At 46.5% G+C, this 24443-nt stretch overlaps 1 protein-coding gene across 1 annotated transcript; it reads left to right on the plus strand.

The window, feature by feature from the left end:
- The first annotated feature begins 9316 nt into the window (after window positions 1–9316).
- FZD4 (frizzled class receptor 4) lies at window positions 9317–22021 on the plus strand. The gene is made up of 2 exons (XM_070944029.1): window positions 9317–9586; window positions 20229–22021. The coding sequence occupies exons 1-2, from the start codon at window positions 9317–9319 to the stop codon at window positions 21558–21560; spliced, it is 1602 nt and encodes a 533-aa protein (XP_070800130.1). The 3' UTR covers window positions 21561–22021.
- Window positions 22022–24443: the final 2422 nt, after the last annotated feature.

The raw sequence follows: 24443 nt of genomic DNA on the forward strand, positions 1-24443 counted from the left end.
AAAACACCCAAAGGCCAGACAAGGAATAACGGATGGAAATTGATAAAGGAGAGATTCAACCTAGAAATAAGGAGAAATTTTCTGACAGAACAATCAACCCATGGAACAGAAGTTGCCTTCAGAAGTTGTGGGAACTTCATCACTGCAGGCTTTCAAGAAGAGACTGGACTGCCATCTGTCAGAACTGCTGTAGGGTCTCCTGCTTGGGCGGGGGGTTGGACTAGATGACCTACAAGGTCCCTTCCAACTCTGTTAATCTGTATCTGTATCTGTATCTACATAACCACATGAAAGAATCCCAGAATGCTTTTTTGGAGGGACAAAATTGTAAAATACCAAATACGGGCAATATGACTACCAGAGCAGGAATTCAGCCACTCAAGTCCACTAACCCTCCTACACTCATTTTCTATCTTATCACTCAAATATAGGCAGTCCTCAACTTACAACCATTCATTTAGTGACCGTTCAAAGTTTCAATAGCACTGAAAAAAGTGACTTATGACCATTTTTCACACTTATGACCGTTGCAGCATCCCCGTGATCACGTGATCAAAATTTGGATGCTGGGCAAATTGCTCACATTTATGACGGCCATGTGATCCCCTTTTGTGACTTTCTGACCAACAAAGTCAGTGGGGAAACCAGATTCACTTAACAACGGTGTTAGTAATTTAACAAGTTCAATGATTCACTTAACAAAGGTGATAAGAAAGGTAATAAATTGGGACAAAACTCGCTTAACAACTGTCTCACTTAGCAACGTAATTGTGGTTGTAAGTCGAGAACTACCTGTAGTGAACCAGGTACCTTGTAGTCATTAGTATATATTTTTTTTCTCATCAGTCATTTAGGTTTTCTGTTCCTTTTAAATATATTATGGACATACTGCAAAAAAAGATCTTGAGACTTTGGAAAAAGTTCAGATAAGAGCAACTAAGATGATCAAAGGCCTAGAGACTAAACCAGGGGTGAAATGCTCCCTGTTTGTACTGGATCGCCCGATCCGGTAGCGATGGAGGCAGGTGGTTCGGAGAACCGGTAGCAAAAATCCCTGCGCCCCCCCTGCCCCCACCATGCCCAGCTGAGCCTCGCAATCATCAGAGGCTTTTTTTTTACTTTTAAAAGCATCTTTTCTACAACCTCTTCGGCGGAAAAAATGCTTTTAAAAGTGAAAAAAAAAAGCCTCTGATGATCGCGCAACTCAGCTGGGATCATCAAAGGCTTTTAAAAGAAAAAAAAACCTTTTTTTCTTTTAAATGCCTCTGACGATCCCAGCTGAGTTGCCTGATCGTCAGAGGCATTTAAAAGAAAAAAAGTCTCTGCCGATCAGGCAACTCAGCTGGGATCGTCAGAGCCTTTTGAAACCATTTTTTCACAACCTCTTCACCAAAGAGGTTGTAGAAAAAATGGTTTTAAAAGTTAAAAAAAAAAAATTGGCCATACCCACCCAGTCACATTACCCCCTCCAAGCCACGCCCACAGAACCGGTAGTAACAAATTTTCGATTTCACCACTGGACTAAACCATATGAAGAACAGCTGCAGATTTCGGGTCTGGCTAGTCTAGAGAAAAAGAAGGACTAGGGGTGACATGATAGCAGTATTCTAATATTTGAAGGGCTGCCACAAAGAAGAGGGGGTCAAATTATTCTGCAAAGCACCGGAGGACAGGACAAGAAACAATGGATGGAAATTGATCAAGGAGAGAAGCAACCTGGAATTAAGAAGAAACTTCCTAACAGTGAGGACAATTAACCAGGGCAACAACTTGCCTCCGGAATTTGTGGATGCTCCATCACTGAAGGTTTTTAAGAAGAGACTGGACAGTCCCTTGTCTGAGATGATATAGGTTCTCCTGCTTGAGCAGGGGGCTGGACTAGAAGACCTCCAAAGTCCCTTCCAGCTCTATTCTATTCTATTCAGTCTTATTGACTTCTCTACTGAGTCAAGCTCTGGAGCTCCACTAGCTGGTAGAACCTGCAACTAGAACAGCTCCAGGAAACATATGACTCTTTTCTCTGCCCGTTTCACAATTTACACTTCCCATTGCACCACAATATAAAAAAAAGATTGCCGAGACTCTAGAAAGAGTGCAGAAAAGAGCAATAAAGATGACTGGAGGCTAAAATATGTGTAGAACGGTGGCAGGAATTGGGTATGTGAAATACAGTCATAAAATACACAGGCGGTAAATACAAAGAATCAGACTTCAAAGAAATACATCCCCTTTGCAGAATATCCAGGTCTCTTCGATGCAACGGGTTCATAGCCCAACTGCCTTAAGTTATAAACTTAGCAGTTCTGCTTGTAATGCATACTCAAGAGCCCAGGAGGAAAATAGGATGATCTGAAGTGTCCTTGGTGCTCTCTTAACAGTAAACAGCCCAACCAAAGAACCTCCCAGAACAATGATGGTGAACCTTTTCGGCCCCGAGTACCCAAACCAGAACGGGCGTGTAAGCATGTGCATGTGTGCGTGTGCGTCAGTAGTGGGTTGCAAAACCCGTTGCTATCGGTTCGCTTGTGCGCACCGCGCTCGTGCGCATGTGCAGAAGCATTTGGCGTGGGTGGGTGAAGCCTCCCGCCACTGCCGCTACCAGTTCCCCGATCCGGGTAGAACCAGTAGCAACCCACCACTGGCATGCATGCGCCCTAGCGCCGGGAACCTGAAGACACCTGGCTGGCACACAGATGCCTGTTTTTTTGGCTGTTTTCAGGCCATTTTTTGGTCCAAAAAATAGCCTGAAAACGGCCCCAAAACCAGCCAAAACGGCCCGAAAAGTGCCCCGCATTTGGGCCAAAAAAAAAAAAAAAAAAACGGCCTGAAAATGGCCCCAAAACAGCCTGAAAATGGCCCGGAAAATGGTCTTGTTTTGGACCGTTTTTGGCTGTTTTTCGGGCCATTTTCAGGCCATTGTCCGGCGCTCTAGCACCCAGAAGAGCCCATAGAGCGGGTTCTTCATGCCACCTCTGATATGCCATAGTGTCGCCATCACTGTCCCAGACCATTCTCACCAACTAGGGCAAGCCTTTAGAACAGGGATGTCAAACTCAAGGCCCAAACTCAAGGCTGGATCTGGCCTGTGTGGTGCTTAGATCTGGCCCCCAAGGCCACCCTGGAAACAGCAAAGGACCAGCCCGCAGTGCCTCTGCCAGCGAAAACAGAGCTCGGGGGGGGGGGCTGCTGGCAGAGGGCTGCAGGAGACTGTTGCGGTTGAAAATGGAGTTTGGGAGCCCGTTTTTGCTGGCAGAGTGCTCGGGCCACCACAGGCGCCCCGACACAAGTGACGTCAGGCTGGTCACACCCACCCTGGCTATGCCCACCCCAGCCCCCTGAGCAGTGGTGGGATTCAAATAATTTAACAACCAGTTCTCTGCACTAATGAGTGGATGGGTGGGCATGGCCATGGTGGGCGTGGCCAGGGGGTGTGACAGGCAGCACTCGGCCTCCTGCATCCCCCTGGGAGCAAAAGCGGGCTGTGGGGGGGATGCGTTGCCCCCCCATGCCCCTTTTTGGGACTAGTAGGCCTCCCTACAGCCTCCTGGGAGTGAAAACAGGCCGCGGGAGAGCACACAGTACCCCCTCCGTGCCCCATTTTGGGCCTAGTAGGCTTCCCTGCACTTACCTGGGAGCCAAAATGGGGCACATGGGGACTCATTAAGGGGTGGGGTGGGGTGTGGCCAGCCAGCAATTTAACTACTGGTTCGCCCGAACTGGCTGAATCCCACCACTGCCCCTGAGGTCAAACAAAACCCTGATGCGGCCCTCAATGAAATCGACTTTGACACCCCGGCCTTAGAATATACAATGAGAGCAAATCCTACCCCTGAAGACTGATGATGTTACCTAGTTGGGTAATGAAACATCTGCAGGAAAACAACCACGCTTAGAAAGCAGCAAGGACCCCTCATTTCAACCCTGCGCTACAAATATTCTCCTCTATCCATAGAATGATCTGCAATTCAGGTCTCAGTGAGTTGTTCTTTCAAGTAGAGACCTTAAGTATCTAAGCACAAGAGAGGATCATTTATGATGAGATCCATTTCAGGTCTACCTTCCTTCCTGCAGAAGGACCCTAACCGCTTCCTAAAAGATTGTCTGTAAACATAAATCAGATCCCTCAAGTGGGCTATGGCCCATCCTAATATAAAAGCAGCTTGGCTGGTATCCAGCTGGCTAGCTGGGAATTCAGACATAAACTTTTTAAAACTCCCATTGTATTTTTCATAAATTCATTTCCCAGCCTAGATGGATGGATGGGTGGACTCTCACTCAACCTGCAAAAATATTTAGTCATTTCTTGACCGGGGGGGCTGTACATTATGTTGCGGAGGGGATCACAATGCCTCCTTTTGTATACGCTTAAACCTTATCAGTCTCAAGTGGCAATATAATTAATGAGCAAAATCCTCTTATCTGGACTGTAGAAGAATCTTATCTGGGAAAGTATCCCTTGCAGTGTGTAAGGATTAGGGTGATATGAAGAGAGGGGAGGGGTATCTTTTCATGGGCATAGTAGCATGGGTGGACTTCAAAAATGTTAGCAAGGGGTTCTCTGCCCGGGTGGTGGGTTGGCGTGGCCCTGGTAGGCGTGGCCTAGTCGGTCTCCTGCACCACGGCGGGGGGGGGGGGGTTTGCCCTCCCCGGGCTCCGGAGGCTTTCCTTGAGCCTCTGGGAGGGTGAAAATGGCCTCCCCAGGCTCCAGAGGCCCTCTGGACGCCAGAAACTAACCCGTTTCCGGCCTTCCTGAACTTCCAGTAGACCCGTTTTTCGCCCTCCCCGAGCCTCCGCACACGCCCTGCATTTACTTGCATCCAAAACGGGCCGCATGGGGACTCCTGGGAGGGGCGGGGTGGGGTGGGTGTGGCCAGCCAGCAGTGGGATTTGGGGGTTCTCCAAACTGCACAGAATCTTAGCTAGAGGTTCTCCCGAACCCCTGCAAACACCCAGCAGCCCACCTCTGCATATTAGTATTTGCACAAGAGTGTTTTTCCAAAATAAACCTTTTCAATGAAGGTTATTTCAAGTTCAAATACAAACTTATATAGCCTAGGATGGGAATTCTGCCACAGAGTTCTGTGGGCACAATTTTGAATAAATATGGATAGGTTTGCCCTTTAGTAAGATACAAGTAGTCCTTGAGTTACCACCATTCCTTTAGTGACCGCTCAAAGTTACAATGGCACTGAAAAATGGAATGGGATGGGATGGGATAGGACAGGACAAAATAGGATTAGAACGGAATGGAACAAGAATGGAACAGAACAAGAAGAATAGAATAGAATAGAATAGAATAGAATAGAATAGAATAGAATAGAATAGAATAGAATAGAATAGAATAGAATTAGAATTAGAATTAGAATAGAATTATTAGAATAGAATAGAAATAGAATAGAGTAGAATAGAATTATTAGAATAGAATAGAAATAGAATAGAATTATTGAAATAGAAACAGAAATAGAAATAGAAATAGAAATAGAAATAGAAATAGAAATAGAAATAGAAATAGACTAGACTAATAACAGAGTTGGAAGGGACCTTGGAGGTACAGAGACAGGGTAGTTGAACAGAACAGAACAGAACAGAACAGAACAAAATACTTTATTTGGCAAAGTGTGATTAGACACACACGGAATTTGTCTCTGGTGAGTTTTGCCCCATTTTACGTCCTTTCTTGTCACAGTTGTTAAGTGAATCACTGCAGTTGTTAAGTTAGTAACGTCATTGCTAAGGGAATCTGGCTTCCCCAATAACTTTGCTTGTCAGAAAGTTGTAAAAGGGGATCACATGACCCCCCCACGGCAACCATCATAAATATGAGCATCCCAATTTTGTTCACATGACCCTGGGGAATGCTGCAATGGTTGTTAAGTGTAAAAAACAGTCATTATAACTTCAAATGGTCACTAAACGAATGGTTGTAACTCAAGGACTACCTGTACACCAGACATATTTCATTATAAACAATAAACTTGGTCTTATCTATACTACGAAACATTCCCAACAGGCCATCCTAGCTCCCTTGCATGTAGCAAAAAGCTACATCTTGTGCTAAATCTTGTTTAAAACTACTTTTCTTGGCTGGCAGAGTGTGATGATAGATGAATGACACTTCCCATCACAGAAGTGGGTGTGGAATTTGGGCCTCCCCTCCCCCAACATTTATCTGTGGAGCAGGTGGTTCAGATTGGCCGTTTTTAATGCTGCGAACACTGTTTTAAGGCATACTGGCTGGAGAATTCTGGGAGTTGAAGTCCAGACATCTTGAAGTTACTGAGATTAAGAAACGCTGGCGTGTGGGTTTTCCTGATTTTGGTGGAAAGCGAAGTCTTCTTGGGTGGCCACCACTCAATTTCAGAGAGGTCTCAAGACTACAAAAATGACAGGAAAGGGACACGTTTTCCAACTCTGCAAGTCGTAACTAGGGAGGTCTGGTGACTGATATGGCTTTGGCCTGGACCAGCTACAAGAACCGGTAGTAAAACCGGCGGGAGGCCTCGCCTAACACCTCGGATGTCATCATCAGCGATACGCAAAGCAAGGCATATGCGTGAGCAAAGCGAGTGCATGCGCGCAATCCTGTTGCGAACTGGTAATAAAGATAAGTAGAACCCATCCCTGATCCATAAGGCAGGCTGCATCCATCTGTTGGAGGGAAAATCCAGTTTCACTTCCAAGCCGGGAATAAAATGGAGGCTGATTGGAAAGAAAGTTTATTGATGAATAGAACCACAGTGTTCAGGTCTGGGACAGCTGACCAATTGGGTTTGGTCAGTGCATGGATTTTTTTATACAGGTTGTTGTTGTTTTTTACAGCATTTCATAATTTAGAGAGGCTTGTTTTGTGTACTTTTGTTATTTGATTTTACTTAGTTTGTCTCGCAAAGGCCAGCAATTATTATTATTATTATTTTTAGACTTCTATACCGCTTCATAGTGCTTTACAGCCCACTCTAAGCGGTTTACAAAGTTTACAAAGTTAGTATATAGCATATTGCATAATAGCATATTGCATTAGCATTAGCATATTGCCCCCAACAATCCGGGTCCTCATTTTACCCACCTCGGAAGGATGGAAGGCTGAGTCAACCTTGAGCCGGTGAGATTTGATCTGCTGACCTGCTGAACTAGCAGTCAGCTGAAGTAGCTCCAGTACTGCACTCTATGAGTCTAAAGTGCTGGCTTCCTTGGATTTTTTAAATTTTGTTTAACAACTGTAATTAATCCTAAATACTGGCTTCTTTGGGGTTTTAATCCTGTCTGACACATGTAATTAATTCTATCCCCTTATCTTTAGTTTGTCGATTACCTCTTTGTGAATATACGTAATATACGTAAATTCAACGTTTCTGCTTTTGCAACACATTTATATAGGTTTCTGATTCCAACGTTTCTTTTCTTGGTTTCTCTGTTTCTCAAGGTTTTTTTGGGGTGCAAAGAAGGGGTCTTTTCGGGGGGGGCTTCATTTTCTTAGTACACATCAAAGCATTCAATCGGTTAAGCTGCTGTGTTTCTCAACCCTATAACAAGTTTTAAAATGCCTGGATTTTAACTTCTGGAATACCCAGAAGTTAATTTTAATTTTTTAATTTTAATGTTAATTTTCTAGCTTGCTGGAAAATTGGAATAAAGTGCTGGCTGAGAAATTCTGGGAGTTGAAGTCCGTTGCATTTACACAACCCATCCTTTTGGTCACCACACTATAAAGAAGATGTTGAGACTCTAGAAGTGCAGAGAAAGCAACCAGGATGGTTAGGGGACTGGAGGCTAAAACATACGATGAACGGTTGCAGGAACCTTTTGCATCCATTCTTTAATGATTCTATTCCACTGTTTCTTTGATATTACTGTAACTCTTGTCCCGCAGTGAGTTGTCCTGTGGTGAATTGGCTGCGGTGAGTTGTCCTGCATCAAGTGGGCTGTAGTGTGTTGGCCGTGGAAGTTAGCTGTGGTAAGTTGGCCATGGTGAGTTGGCCGTGGTGAGTTGGCCATGACAAGTTAGCTGTGGCGAGTTGGCCCTGGTGAGTTAGCTGTGGCGAGTTGACCATGATGAGTTGGCTGTGGCAAGTTAGCTGTGGTGAATTGGCTGTGGCAAGTTGGCCATGGTGAGTTGGGCATAGCAAGTTAGCTGTGTTGAGTTGACCATGGCAAGTTGGGCATGGTGAGTTGGGCATAGCAAGTTAGCTGTGGTGAGTTGACTGTGGCGAGTTGGCCCTGGCAAGTTAGCTGTGGTGAGTTGACCCTGGCAAGTTGGCCATGGCAAGTTGGGCATGGTGAGTTGGGCATAGCAAGTTAGTTGGCCCTGACAAGTTAGCTATGGTGAGTTGACCCTGGCAAGTTGGCCATGGCAAGTTGGGTATGGTGAATTGGGCACAGCAAGTTAGTTGGCCCTGGCAAGTTAGCTGTGGTGAGTTGACCCTGGCAAGTTGGCCATGGCAAGTTGGGCATGGTGAGTTGGCCATGGCAAATTGGGCATGGTGAGTTGGCCATGGTGAGTTGGCCATGGCAAGATGGGCATGGTGAGTTGGCCATGGCAAGATGGGCATGGTGAGTTGGCCATGGCAAATTGGGCATGGTGAGTTGGCCATGGCAAGATGGGCATGGTGAGTTGGCCATGGCAAGATGGGCATGGTGAGTTGGCCATGGCAAATTAGGCATGGTGAGTTGGCCATGGTGAGTTGGCCATGGCAAGTTGGCCATGGTGAGTTGGCCATGGCAAATTAGGCATGGTGAGTTGGCCATGGTGAGTTGGCCATGGCAAGATGGGCATGGTGAGTTGGGCGTAGCAAGTTAGCTGTGGTGAGTTGGCTGTGGCAAGTTGGCCCTGGCAAGTTGGGCATGGTGAATTGGTTGTGGCATTAGAAAGCGGCATTCCCCCTTCCCGTGATCTCGACTCTTATCCCGCAGCACGAAAGACCCCCACCCGAGCCCACCCCGTCCTGCGTTGCGCTTCCCATTCCAAGGCAGACGTCGGGCTTCCTGATCCTGCTTCAACTCTTCCTTCGGCCGGCGCTGGAGGCCGAGGGAGGCGGGAGGCTGGAGGGGGGGGGGGCGGGCCGAAGCGAGGCCTCCCTTCCCCTCCCCTTGGGCAGGTTGCTCGCCCGCCTGCCCACCCGCCCGCCCGCCGGCGCCGCCCCTCTCGCCCAGCCAGCACCGCCTCGCCTGGTGTCACAGCGCGCTGCGCCGGCGGCGGAGCCAGAAGCGCGCAAGGCGCAAGAAGCGGCCGGCGATCGGGAAAGGAGCGGCGGCTGCAGGCTTTTGCTGCCGCTGCAGGGCTGGAACCGGCAGAGTTGGCGCCCAGCCTGCCGGGACGATGTGCCCGGCCTCGGGGCCAAAAGGCGCCCGGCGGCGGCGTTTGCTGCTCCTGCTGTTGCTGCTGCTGGCGGCTCTGGAAGCGGCGTGCGCTTTCGGCGACGAAGAGGAACGCCGCTGCGATGCCATCCGCATCTCCATGTGCCAGAACTTGGGCTACAACGTCACCAAGATGCCCAACCTGGTGGGCAGCCAGTTCCAAACCGACGCCGAGCTCCAGCTCACCACTTTCACCCCGCTCATCCAGTACGGCTGCTCCAGCCAGCTGCAGGTGGGTGCCCTCCGGGGGTGACTTTCCCTTTCTCCTTTCCCCCCACGCGGGTCGCTTTCCCTTCCCCCCCCCCCGGGATGCCAAAAGATGAGCCCCGCGGTGGGTGGGGAGCTGCTTGCCTTAACTCCCGAGCTTTAGCCGCGTGGAGATCTCGGCCTTTGGACTTTTTAAGATCGAGGTCGTTAAAAAGAAAAAAAAAAAGGCTCCAGCGCTTTTCGTCCTTTAGTTTCGCTTCTCTTCGCTCCGGAGTTGCGGCGAAAAGCGGATTGGGCTTGTTTTTTTTTTTTTTTTTTCCCAAAAGGAGGCAGATGGGTTTGAGAGAAGGAAAAAAAAAACACGAAAAGAGCTCCCGGGCCATGTGCTGAGTGCCCTTTTTCCAGAGGTCCGAGAGTAACAGTAACAAGAGTTGGAAGGGGACCTTGGAGGTCGTCTAGTCCAACCCCCGCCCCCTGCTCACATAAGAGACCTATACTAGGGATTCGAATTGCCGACCTTTCTGATCGTCTTTTTTTTTTTGGTTTGATTTATATGCCGCCCTTCTCCGGAGACTCAGGGCGGCTTACAATGCACTAAGCAATAGCCTTCATTCTTTTGTATATTTTATACGAAGTCAGTTTATTGCCCCCACAATCTGGGTTCTCATTTTACCTACCTTAGAAAGGATGGAAGGCTGAGTCAACCTTGAGCCTGGTGAGATTTGAACTTGCAGTAATTGCAGGCAGCTGATGTTAATAACAGTGCTTTAGTCTGCTGCGCCACCAGGGCTTCGTCTTAGCCGCTGAGCCAAGCCTGGTTGAGATCATATTGTAATGCTTGCTCCTATCCGAGACTTTTGTGCCTGTATTTGCCCAACTTGAACCGTGCACATTTTGAAAGCACGTGGTATGAAGTCGTCTTGCTTGACCCAATATAGGCTACTAACCCAGAAGCCAACCGGGTCAAACAGGTTGTGGGAATTATCAGCAAAGTTGAGTCTAGCTGGGAATTACAGGTAGTCCTGGACTTAACATCAGTTCAAAGTTACAACGGCAAGGAAGAAAGTGACTTGCGACCGTTTTTCAGACTTACGGCCGTCGCATGGTCGTGGGATCAAAATCCAGGCGCTTGGGAACTCGACTCACATTGGGGATCATCGTTGGGTCCCGTGGTCGTGGGATCCGCTTTAGTGACCTTCTGACAAGCAAAGTCAATGGGAAAACCAGATTCGCTTAACAACCCTGTTATGCCAATTTTAACAACTGCAGTGATTTCACTCCACCACGGTGGCAAGAAAAGTCGCAAGACGAGAGCAAAATTCATTTGACAAACGTCTCACCTTGCAATTGGAAATGTGGGGGGGGGGGTCGAATTGTGGTCATAAGTCAAGGACTACCTGTATACAGTCACGACAAGAAAGCAGTTTGGAAATTTCATCCTCTGGATAGGGCAGGGGTCTGCAACCTTAAACACTCAAAGAGCCATTTGGACCCGTTTCCCACAGAAAAGAAAACACCAGGAGCCACAAAACTCTTCCCGTGCCTGACTATTTCTTGAGCAGCCACAAAACTAGCATATGTAGTTGAATTAAACGTTCTGTTTTCTTCTGAAACTTTTCTTTTCTTGGATTTATCCATGGTTGGCCTACCGGAGGGTTGAAAAGCTCAACAAATCGCGTGCTGGCGGGTGTCGCACATTGGCGGTTATGATGCATATTTTGCGTGTGAGGGAGCCGCAGCAGAGGGGTGAAAGAGCCACATGCGGCTCCAGAGCCGCAGGTTACTGACTCCTGGGATAGGGGCACCCTTCTCTGAGATCTAGGAAGGCTGTGACCATCCCTGGTTGATAAGAACAGCCCCCTTTCTGCAAATACTTTTCAGATCTTGCTGTCTTTCTGCTGGTGGGTGGATGGGTGTGTGTGTGGGGGGGGGGTATTTCCAAAGGCTGGGGGTTTCACAAGGGAGGCTGGGCAGAGCGGAGACAGACTACTGTAAAACTTCTGCAAGAAACAGCCCCAACTAACCCTATTCATGGCAGGCATGAAAGAACCGATGACTGTCCTGCAGCTTTCAAAACATGCTTTTCTCTGGAGTAGTGGAGAGATTAATTCACTCCTGGGTGTTTCCAGACAAGAGGCTTTGGAGGGGATCAGGTGTACTGAGAGGTACTTGGCAAAGACTGGGCTGGAGGACAGTTGCCCGGGGAGGGGGGACTACGGATCCAGCTGAGGTTGAAGCAGTAATATTCCCCCCTACACAGCTGGAGATCAGAATTACAATGGGGATCAGGGTTATGCTAAGTTAAGTAGTTAACAGTGTGTTGCTGCAGGCTGGAGGGCGGGGAAGAAAAAAAAAATCAAATTCCAAGCTTGGAATCATGCCAGAGGGCATTGAAAATAAAGGAAGCACGGCTTGTCGGGGAAACAGCTTGGAGGACCTCAGGCAGAAGGTACAACTTTGGACCAAGGGCAACCAGGACTGATTAAGGCAGGGGTCTCCAACCTTGGCAACTTTAAGACTTGTGGACTTCAACTCCCAGAGTTCCTGGGAGCCAGCTGAGTTGAAGTCCACAAGGATGGGTTGCAATCCTAGAGTGATGGTGGTTGCATTCAGATATATCCCCGGCACAAATAGATGTGCGTTGACATAATAGGTGACATAATTTAGTGGGGCCTGGCTTTGGTGAGAATTTAAACAGATTAATAGAGTTGGAAGGGATCTTAGTCCAACCCCCTGCCTAAGCAGGAGACCCTACACCATTTCCGACACGTGGCAGTCCAATCTTTTCTTGAAATTCTCCGGTGATGAAACTCCCACAACTTCCGAAGGCAACTTCTATTCCATTGGTCGATTGTTCTCACTGTCAGAAAATTCCTCCTCATTTCTAGTTTGAATCTCTCCTGGATCAGTTTCCATCCATTATTCCTTGTCTGGCCTTCAGGTGCTTTGGAAAACAGGTTGACCCCGCATGCTTCTACACATGTGAAGAAGCTTCTGCGCATGCGCTGATCACCCACGATGACATCGTGGCAGGTGGGAGGAGCCTCCCGCCAGTTTTACTACCAGTTCTATAGAACCGGACCGAACCGAGAGCAACCCACCACTGTTTGACCCCCTCCTCTCTGTGGCAGCTCCTCAAATATTGGAAGACTGCTCTCATGTCTCCCCTGGTCCTTCTCTTCACTAGACTAGCCATGCCCAGTTCCTGTAACCGTTCTTCATATGTTTTAGCCTCCAGTCCCCTAATCATCTTTCTTGCTCTTCTCTGCACTCTTTCTAGAGTCTCAACTTGATGAGATTCTTGGAAAGTGACCTTCCAGAAGAGCTGTAAGCTTCAGTGTATCCCCACGTATGAAGAAGAGGCTGTATCTCAGTTCAGTTCATGAACCCAGGCTGTCCTAATCCAACATAGAAATGCCTTCACTGATTGATTGATTGATTGATTGATTCGATTTATATGCCGCCCTTCTCTGGAGACTCAGGGCAGCTTACAATACGTTAAGCAATAGCCTTCATACTTTTGTATATACCTGCTTAGTAGGGCTTTTGGCCCCCCCAAGCCGTATTCTTTTTTATACAAAGTCAGCTTATTGCCCCCACAATCCGGGTCCTCATTTTACCTACCTCGGAAGGATGGAAGGCTACCAGGCACCTTGAGCCTGGTGAGATTTGAACTCGCAGTAATTGCAGGCAGTTGGCAGGTAAGTGCTACTTAACAGCACTTTAGTCCGCTGCACCACCAAGGCTCTTTTAGTCATTTTCCCTGCCTGCCTCTGAGACCCGCATCATGTACAGGTAAGTCCTAAACTCACAACCACAAAGCTCAAATTTCTGTTGCAAAGCAAGGCAGTTAAGCGGGGTTCGGCCCCCTTAACAACCTTTCTTGCCACCGTTGTTAATTGAATCACTGCAGTTGTAGCACGATAGTCAGTCACACAGTTGGGAAGTGAATCCGGTTTCCCCATTAACTTAGCTTGTCAGAAGGTTGTGAAAGTTGATCACATGACCCCAGGACTCTGCAACCGTCATCAATACGAGTCATTTGTCAACGGTCTTGAATTTTGATCACGTGACCAAGGGGAAGGCTGCGACAATCGTTAAGCGGAATAATAAGTCACTTTTTTTTTTCAGTGCAATTGTCACTGTGCCTGTATCTCTGCTGGAAGAGAAGAATATGAAACCCAGAACACAGTGGATGTATTGCAAGCTCACGCAGCATCAGGCTCAGTGAAGTCCTTGCTTAGAACAAACTTAGAGAATTTGGGAGTTGCTCTCTACACTATTTTTAGGAGAGGTTTTTTTAAAAAAAGTCACCTTATGTCACTTCTTAGACCAGGGATTGCTAACCTTTTCCGGACCAAGTGCCCAAAGCACACGCAAACCCCCAAAATGCAATGTGTGTGTGTCCCCCGTATGTGCCCTGCCCCCACACATGCACACCCACATGCGCCCTGCTTCCTACACATGTGCATGCACGTGCATCCCCCTGCATGCACACATGCCCCCTTATGCCCAGCCTCCACGCATGTGTGCCCCCACGCATGCACATGTGGACCCCACATATGCCCCACTCCCCATGCACACACCGCAGAGACCCGAAGATCAGCTGGCTGGCAGGAGGAGTGAGTCCATTTGTACAGGAGCTGAGTGGGGCGACGGCTCACGTGCCCACATAGAGGGCACTGTGTGCCACCTCCTTCCCTTCTCATCATGGTTTCCTGCTTGTGGTTAAGCCTTGTTTTCCAAAAATGGCTCCAGGAAGTTTACTATAGGTGGGCGGGTGGTCCATCCGAGATTTCCGCTACCGGTTCGGGCAAACTGGTCCAAACCGGCTGAATACCACCTCTGATCTTAGCTGTGCAAAGTAAGAGGACCAGAAATAGACTCAAGATTGATAAATTGCCTTTCTTTCTTTCTTTCTTTCTTTCTTTCTTTCTTTCTTTCTTTCTTTCTTTCTTTCTTTCTTTCTTTCTTTCTTTCTTTCTTTCTTTCTTTCTTTCTTTCTTTCTTTCTTTCTTTCTTTCTTTCTTCTTTCAAAAAGTCCTAAGTATCAGCTCAGGGAAATTTACAACACCCCTGTGAGGAAGATTCACTGAGAAAATTAAAAGCCTCAGAGTTAGTGAACGTCTAACCAATGATCTTGGTCTCTGCAGACTCTACCTATCCTTTTAGTATTTTGTTCAGGTAGTCTTTGACTTCAACTGTCCGTTTAGTGACCGTTCAAAATTACAAGAAACTGAAAAAAGAGACTGTTTTAGGGTTTTTTTGCCCTGTTGCAAAATTGGGACATTTGGCAACTGGCCTGTATTTATGGCAGGTTGCGGTGTCTGGAGTCATGTGGTGACCTTCTGACTATTCACTTAACAACTGTGTGGCTAACTTAATGACCGCAGTGATTCACTTAGCGACTGTGGCAAGAAAAGTCGTAAAACGGAGCAAGCCTCCCTTAACAACTGTCTCACTTAGCAACGGACCATGTTGCGGGTCCATTGCGGTCGTATGTGAAGGACTACCCGTGCTAGCTAGCAGGTGGAGAAAAGGAATGGCGCAAAACCCATTTTTTTGTTTGGAGTAAAAACTGAAGAGCAAAGCGAAAGAACAGTAGCCACGTTTTCCACTGGGTGTGAATCTGCCAAGATAAGAAACAGACTTACAATAAAATAAATAATGATAAATAATAAATAAAATACAATTATGATGCTATAGAGCACTGCACACCAGAACAACTAGACACAAGGATAGTTTTTTCCCCGAATGCCATCCTTCTGCTTAACACTGTCAAATAATTTACTAAGACTATTACTATTATTCTTCTCTTCCTTACTAGTATCTCTCTCTTCCAACTTATTACTATAACCATGTTGCTTGTATCTTTCAATTTATATTGAAGTACCATTTGATAGCTTATTAGTAACCTTGACTATCACTAAGTCTTCTATCTTTTTATTCTTGAAGAATGTATTTTATTCTCCTTATGTACACTGAGAGCTAATGCACCAAAGACAAATTCCTTGTGTCTCCAATCACACTTGAACAATAAAGAATTCTATTCTATTCTATTCTATTCTATTCTATTCTATTCTATTCTATTCTATTCTATTCTATTCTATTCTATTCTATTCTATTCTATTCTATTCTATTCTATGCCACGCCACTCCACTCCACTCCACTCCACTCCACTCCACTCCACTCCACTCCACTCCACAAAGATCTGGGTTTTTTTTTTTGTGTGTGCAAAGCTGTAATGCAATCTTTCTAAAGTTTTTCTCCTTTTCCTTCTCTCTCTCTCTCTCTCTGCCAGCCTCCCTCTCCCTCTTCCTCTCTTTGGGTTAATTTGCACACGGAGGCAAAAAAAAAAAAAAAGTTGTTTGTCTTTGAAAAGAAAATCTCAGGTTTGTCTTAGGTAGGAGATTGGCAGGTTATCCCTGCAGAGTGTGTGTTTTTGCTCAGGTAGCTCAGGAATTTAGACAACCGCACTCAGTTCCGACACCAGAGTGGGTGCTCCGAATTGACATTAATAAAACAAAAGACAAACCAGCAGTTGCCTTAAAGTATGTCAGATATGTTCACCTTAATGGAGGTGAAATCCCCTCCATTTAAACATGCATGAAAACGAAACTGCAGGGGAGAAACAGGCAGGGACGCAGTTTTAGGCCACCCTAAATAAGCGCTGGCTTTTAAAAATACATTTGAAACAGCTTCGCCGGTCAAATGCATTCAGGCATGTTTCTAGCCCACATTAATAATTAGCGACCTGAAACGGCAATAAAGCTTTCCATTTCCTTGGACACGTCAATAGTTTATTTGCTTCTTGCTAGCAGCTAGAATGGACCAGTTTTGGGTGGCTTTTTCAGGGAAGGTGGTAAGATGTTAACAAGTTTTCCAGTTTACATAAAACGGGGGGGGGGGGATGGAATGGGACCCAATTTATATCTCCTTTTGGATGCAGAGATTGAGAGCATGGCCTGAATCAGGGGACTCTGTGTTCAGATCTAATGTCTACCTTTTTCCATTCAGCCTTCTGAATTCCTTTGGTGTCTCCTATCAAAGTACAGGTAGTCCTCGGCTTACAACAGTTCGTTTAGTGACCATTCAAAGTTACAGCGGCACGGAAAAAAGTGACTTATGGCTGTTTTCCACACTTACGACTGTTGCAGCATCCCCATGGTCGAGAGATCAAAATTCAGCCGCTTGGCAACTGGCTCATATTTATGACTGGCTTGTAGTTATGACAGTTGCAGTGTCCCCGGGGGTCACGTGATCCTCTTTTGCGACCTTCCGACAAGCAAAGTCTACGGGGAAGCCAGATTCACTTAACAGCCGTGTCACCAACTTAAACCACTGCGGTGATTCGCTTAACGACTGTGGCAAGGAAAGTCGTAAAATGGGGCAAAGCTCACTTAAGAAATGTTTCACTTAGCCACAGAAATTTGGGCCTCAATTGTAGTCGTACGTTGGGCTCGATTGTGATCGAAAGCTGTGGATTACCTGTATTAATCATTTGGGGTGGAATGGTGTTGGCTTAAGAGCCATTCTCTAGGTCTGTGTCAATAATGGCGAAGGGCAAACACAACCTTTGTAGATCTATAAATATCTATGTTAAATTCAGTAGAAATTTCTTGCTGCTTCTTTTTTTAAGGCCACACTCATATTTTCAAAGATCCAGTTTGGTGTACGTGCACGAGCGCCGAAACCCATAATGCAATGCCCCCCCCCCCACATGCATGCATGACCCTCATTTTGGTGCTAGCAGGCTTCCCTGAAGCCTCCTGGGACCAAAAATGGGGCATGGGGGGAATGCTGCACCCCATCCCCCACATGCGTGCACGACCCACCCCCCCCACATGCACGCGCGACCCCCCCCATATGCACATGTGACCCCCACCCCCCTGCACATGTGCCCCCCACCCCCTGCACATGTGCCCGTCTCCTGATAGAGACCCGAAAATCAGGGTGGATTTGATTTAAATCGAGTTGATTTAAATCACAATTTAAATCCTGATTTAAATCGCTAGTAAAAAGGCTTGATTTAAATCAACTCGATTTAAATCACGATTTTTAAAGAGCAACTGTCATCTCTGCTACTCCTTTGACCCACTGTTGACTCACCGATAGTCCCAGTGTTGCAGAATATACAGCCTCCTGCTACATAACTAAGCTCCATTTCATGCTGAATAAACTAAATTATTTGTGTATCTTAAATAGAAAACTATCTTACGATAGATTTTTACCCCAAAAGTTTTTTATTAAAATAAATTCGATAAAAATAAAAAAAATCCGATTTAAATTAAAAAAATCTGATTTTTTTGATTTTTTTTAAAAAAAATCATTGATTTTTATCCACCCTGCTGAAAATCAGCTGGCTGGCGGGAGGTTCACAGGCATGCGCGGTGGAGCTGATCTAGGCATCGGCTCGTATGCCCACAGAGATGGCTCCACGTGCCACTTGTGGCATCCGTGCCATAGGTTCGCCATGACGGGTGTAGTAGTTAAGGCATCAGGCTAGAAACTGGGAGATTGAGAGTTTTAGTTCTGCCTTAAACATGAAGCCAGAAGGATGACCTTGGGCCGGTCCCTTTCTCTCAGCTCTAAGAAGGAGACAATAACTGACCACCTTTGAAATCTTGCCAAGAAAACAGCAGGAACCTGTGTAGGCAGTCTGACTCAAAAGGGCACACAGGGGTATACACACACACACACACACACACACACACAAGTCCATGGCCTGGCTTTTACCACGACTGAGCTTGTGATCCTAAGTAAATGCGTCTACTTATAGGCAAGCGTCACGGGTGACACTGAGACTGATCTTTGAGTAAACATGCAAACGAACGGTTGTATTGCAAGTTAAATATATGAGATGTTGTTGAACAAGAGCTCGTCTGTATCTGTTACCCTGAGACAGGAGTTTTCAAACTTGGCAATTTTAAGACTTGTGGACTTCAACTCCCAGAATTCCTCGGCCGGCCATGCTGGGAGTTGAAGTCCGCAAGTCTTATTAAAGTTGCCAACTTTGGACTCCCTTGTTCTATGAGCGTATACAGTAATCCTTGAATTATGACCAGTTGGTCGAAGTTACAAGTTAAAAGCTACTTAGCATCCAGATTCAAAGCTATCCCTATCTGTCTCTCTCTCACACACACACATCACCTAATCATAATTTGGGAGGTCAGCAACTGGCCTGCATTTACAGCCATTTGCAAGGCCTTTACTACATTTTTGCAAGAAACCAGCATCACTTTCAGGTTTCCAACAAAAATTGGTAGAGTTCACTTTACAACTGTTAGCGTGTTCACTAACACCAACAGCAAAAAAATGTCTTAAATTCAGCTGCGGTCATTTGGTAACCCACTTTATGACTGTCGTCCTAGTTCTATACATTAGGAAGTAAATGGGGGGCTCAGTTACCATCGTAAGTCAAGGACAATCTGTATTAAGCCTGAATAAAAATGGTTCGGATTTCTTTCTGGCTCTATATTAATCCCAGTTATTTCTGGTGGCAGCTTCAAACATTTCTTGATCCGGGGAAGTTTTTATAAAGTTCTTGGCTGAGGTATCGCCATGCATATACATGTTTAGCATTTTGGGAGGGGACATATTTTTCTTCTGTGTTACCTGTGCATTTGTGTGAAAATAACTTCCTCTGTATAGCATTATCGGGGTGACCTAGGGCGGGACTAGAAATCACCATCTCCTGGTGATTGGCCCAGATTCACCCAACTGGCTTTCACGCCTAAGGCGGGACTAGAAATCACCATCTCCTGGTGATTGGCCCAGATTCACCCAACTGGCTTTCACGCCTAAGGCGGGACTAGAAATCACCATCTCCTGGTGATTGGCCCAGATTCACCCAACTGGCTTTCACGCCTAAGGCGGGACTAGAAATCACCATCTCCTGGTGATTGGCCCAGATTCACCCAACTGGCTTTCATGCCTAAGGCGGGACTAGAAATCACCATCTCCTGGTGATTGGCCTAGATTCACCCAATTGGCTAAGGTGGGACTTGAACTCACAATCTGCTGCTTTCTAGCCTAGTGCCTTAACCACTAGACCAAACTGGCTCTTCAGGCTGGCAACTTGAAATGACATTCCAGTAATAGCAAATCACTGTTGCCAAGAAAAATACATGGATGGATCCATTACACCAGTAGGAGCCAAGCCATATTTGGTTTGGAGATTTCGGTTTAGCTTGGTTGATCTGTTTTTTTTACACAAAACCTACCTATGCTTTTGGCTATGTCCCTGATTGTTGATTTCTATACAGGTAACCCTTGACTTACAACCACATTTGAGCCCAAAATTTTTGTTGCTAAACAAGACAGTTGTTAAGTGAGTTTGGCCTCATTTTATGATCTTTCTTGCCACGGTTGTTAAAGTGAATCACTTGAAGTTAGTAACACAGCAGTTAAGTGAATCTGTCTTCCCCGTTGACTTTGCTTGTCCACTGCAACTGTCCTAAATAGATGCCAAAGCCAAGCGTCTCAATTTTGATTTGTATGGCCTTCAATTCCCAGAATTGCTGGCTGGAGAATTCTGGGAGTTGAAATCCACTTTCTTAAAGTACCCAAGTTTGGGAAACCCAGAGAAGTTTAGGATGCAGGACATAGGGAAGACAGCATCGCATGCACTTTTCTGAAGTTGATATTTCCTTTTTTTCCTCCTCCAGTTCTTCCTGTGCTCCGTCTACGTCCCCATGTGCACCGAGCAAATCAACATCCCAATCGGCCCTTGTAGTGGTATGTGCCTCTCCGTCAAAAGGCGATGCGAGCCGGTCCTGAAAGAATTTGGGTTCTCCTGGCCAGAAAACCTGAATTGCAGCAAGTTCCCCCCACATAACGACCACAATCACATGTGCATGGAGGGGCCAGGAGACGAAGACGTCCCTCTCCACAGCAAGGCCCCCTTGCACCCTGGAGAGGAATGCCAGAGCGTTGGATCGAACGCAGATCAATACATCTGGGTCCGGAGAAGCTTGACCTGTGTCCTCAAGTGCGGCTACGACGCTGGCCTCTACAGCCGGTCCGCCAAGGCGTTCACTGACATCTGGATGGCCGTGTGGGCGAGCCTGTGTTTCATTTCCACCGCCTTCACGGTCTTGACCTTTCTGATTGATTCCACTCGGTTTTCCTATCCGGAGCGGCCCATCATATTCCTGAGCATGTGCTACAATATTTATAGCATCGCTTATATTGTCCGGCTGACCGTAGGCCGAGAAAGGATTTCCTGTGACTTCGACGAGGCCATAGAACCTGTTCTCATCCAGGAGGGATTGAAGAACACCGGATGTGCCATCATTTTTTTGCTGATGTACTTTTTCGGCATGGCGAGCTCCATCTGGTGGGTGATTCTCACCCTGACGTGGTTCCTGGCTGCCGGGCTCAAGTGGGGCCACGAGGCCATCGAGATGCACAGCTCGTATTTCCACATTGCTGCCTGGGCTATCCCTGCGGTGAAGACCATCGTCATCCTGATCATGAGGTTGGTTGACGCCGACGAGCTGACGGGCTTGTGCTATGTGGGCAACCAGAACCTTGATGCCTTGACGGGATTTGTGGTGGCTCCCCTGTTCACTTACTTGGTCATTGGCACCCTCTTCATTGCGGCTGGGTTGGTGGCTTTGTTTAAGATCAGGTCCAACCTCCAGAAGGACGGGACCAAAACGGACAAGCTGGAGAGGTTGATGGTGAAGATTGGGGTTTTTTCCGTGCTTTACACGGTGCCGGCGACTTGCGTCATCGCCTGTTATTTCTACGAGATCTCCAACTGGGGGATCTTTCGCTACTCCGCTGATGCCTCCAACATGGCCGTGGAGATGCTCAAGATTTTCATGTCCCTCCTGGTGGGCATCACGTCCGGCATGTGGATTTGGTCAGCCAAGACGCTGCACACTTGGCAAAAGTGCTCCAATAGACTGGTGAATTCGGGGAGGGTAAAACGGGGAGCAAAGAGGGCGGACGGGTGGATGAAACCCGGGAAAGGAAACGAGACAGTGGTATAAAGAAAGGACAGGGACCAGCACATTCTCTTACCTTCGAGAGCAGCATCTGGGAGAAGGAAATGAATCCTTTTATTGAGAAATATTTGAGTTTTTGCAGAATTTTGAAGGAGAGGAGAGGAAAGCAGCAAAGGGAGCTGGACCAGGCTGGGGAAGAGGGGAAAAAAACTACATTTTTTTTACAGTGGCTTCACAAAGTTGTGAAGAGTAGAACCTCTTGGATGTCTATCAACAAGTGGCCATTTTAGGATTCATGGGCTTTTGCGCCTCCTGAAAAACGCACCACGTGCCTTCTCTCACTCCCTTTCTTCTTCCCCTTATCCCGTCCTGATTCACATTTATCACTGTCTTGTATAAAGTAGTACAAGAGAACAAAATGGAGAGAGGAAGGAATTCCTTGCAAGGTTTGAGGAGAATTGCTGGTGTCCGGGAATTCTGAATCCAAGAATCTCTCAACTTGTGTATAAGTGATGTCCAGAGCAGAGGTCTTCAAACTTGGCAGCTTTAAGACTTGTGGACTTCAACTCCCAGAATTCTCCAGCCAGCATGAGTTGAAGTCCACAAGTCTTAAAAGCTGCCAAGTTTGAAGACTTCTGGTCCAGAGCTTGGAGAGTTGCAGAAAGTTGCAGTTTAGGATGCAAACTTTGGAATTCTGCAGAATTCCTTCAAACACAGACCCAGAGAAAGGTCCGAGATTCAAGCGAAGAAGTCAAATTTGCCTTTAGCGTCATCGACTAAAAAAAAAACAACGATTAATGTTTCAGGCTGTGTTTGGGGTGAGGAAACAAACATGGAATGGAAACAGGATGTGTTTCTAATCAGGATGACCCCCGAATGACATCAAGATGTCGCAATGCAAGAGATAAGGTCATCAAATCCACGGAAACCCTTGCCTTGATAGATTTATTTCGGTGGGGGGGGGGGAAACCCCCAAGAAACTTTAAAAACATAATAGTTCCAAAGAAACTTTTAAGCACAATAGCTGCAGGATTCTTTTCGGATTCAGTAGCAGCAGTTACTAAAACAAGATTAACCTTCAAACATCACAGGAGGATAGCAGTGATATCACGAGCCTCTGCAGGGACAACAGCTGGTTTCAAGTTCTTGCGGAAATTTTGAGAGGTAATGAAGTTCTTTCCTTTAAAAAAAAAAACCAAAAAAAAAGCAACCTGAAGCATAATGCATCTATTTTCCTTCTTAATTTAACTTTCAAGTCACACAGCCACTAAAAAAGTTGCTGGCGGAAGTTTGGCTCAGGAATTAAACTTTTAGCCTCAACTATCGAGGCGGGAGTTTAACATTTTCCAAGAAATGGAACAATTCTTCCTCTCTTTTTTTTTTTTTTTTTTTTTTGTACTAAATCCCTGCTTTAACAAATGTCTGGTAGCTTTTTCCAAATTGGAGGCCTGAAGGCATCCGATATGTGGTGCTTCCTTTGTAGAGCTTACGGCTTAGAAAATGTTTAGCTGGTTTTTATTCTCAAAAAGGTTAAGGGTAGAGGCGGGGAACTTCTCCATACTCATTGCCATGCTTTTAAATAGCTTCTTCAAAATTAAGCTTTGGGGGGGGCCTGTTTTCGTGTTTGTCAACCTTGGTCCCTTTAAGATGTGTGGACTTCAATTCCCAGAATATCTCAGAGCCAGCATGCTGGCTAGGGAATTCTGGGAGTTGAAGTCCACACATCTTAGAGGCACCAAAGTTGAGAAATACCAACTAGCCAATGGTGTTTAAGGTTGTGAAGAGATGTTTTTCACCATGCTCCTATTCCTAGTCCTTATTTTCATGTTTTTAAGCTGAAAATCAGGGGTGAAATCCAGCAGGTTCTGACAGGTTCTGGAGAACCGATAGCGGAAATTTTGAGTAGTTTGGAGAACCGGCAAATACCGCCTCTGGCTGGCCCAAGAGTGGGGTGGGAATGGAGATTTTGCAATATCCTTCCCCCAGGAGTGGGGAGGGAATGATGTTCCTAAGTTGAGGACTACCTGTGCAGGGGTGAGTTCTACTTACCTTTACTACCGGTTCGCAACGGGATCGCTTCTCCGCATGTGCAGATCACTGATGACGACATCCGGGGCGGTGGGCGGGGCCTCCCACCGGTTTACTACCGGTTCTCACGAACCGGTCCGAACCGGGGACAACCCACCACTGTATCTGTGCCAGATTCCTGATTTTTCACACGTGCGTGTGGAGAGCTTGGAAGTAGCTTGCTATTGCCACCTAATGGGTTTTTTTTTTTAAACGACTTCTCAGGATAAGTGATAGCCCTGGGATCCAACCATCTCTGAATCTTCCTCTCTTTGCAAAGTCACCTAGCTTGGATTTCAGGCACCGCTGGCTTATTTTTCGAGATGCTTTCTCCCGTCTCCAAATCTGAAAATCTTATCTAAAGAAGGCCTGTATGCAGCAGGGAGCCAATGAGCAAAAATGGAAAGCCACTTCTGACTATTGTCTCTCTTCAAAGCTGGTTTTGTTCTGCATTTCTCTCTCTCTTTTCTTTCTTTCCCTTTCTTCCACCCCCCCCCCCCCGCCCCCCCCCTCAACCCGGTAAACTAATCTGGCCCACCACTGGAGACCCATTGCATTAAAGCAATTAAGGCTTAATATGTTTCACCCTGCGCGATTGTATCTTGTGTTGACGCCAGTCTGGGCAAACTGAAATGTTGCGTCCCTTGGCAGCTTTGCATTCACACGGATCGGTTGCATAATTTGTGTGTCGGTTACAATTAAGGGGACATTCCCCAGGCCCAGGGGAGGGGGAAAGCGCCGATGACTACCCCTCCGAACTCCCCCCCCAAAAAAAAAATGGGAAAGGTTCACTTCAAGAATGTGTTTGTGCTTTTTTTTTTTTTTTTTTACCTTTTGGTCAAGGAATATCAGGGTAGCTTT

Source organism: Pituophis catenifer, unplaced genomic scaffold (genome assembly GCF_029215685.1).
Source record: "Pituophis catenifer annectens isolate HBS135680 unplaced genomic scaffold, rPitCat1.0.hap2 SCAF_4, whole genome shotgun sequence".
Classification (NCBI taxonomy): Eukaryota; Metazoa; Chordata; class Lepidosauria; order Squamata; family Colubridae; genus Pituophis; species Pituophis catenifer.

Bases quoted from the DNA above. Each gene is read 5' to 3' on its own strand.
- FZD4 (XM_070944029.1), top strand. From the start codon at position 9,317: ATGTGCCCGGCCTCGGGGCCAAAAGGCGCCCGGCGGCGGCGTTTGCTG. The intron at 9,587-20,228 runs GTGGGTGCCCTC...TTCCTCCTCCAG, and splicing joins GCTGCTCCAGCCAGCTGCAG to TTCTTCCTGTGCTCCGTCTA.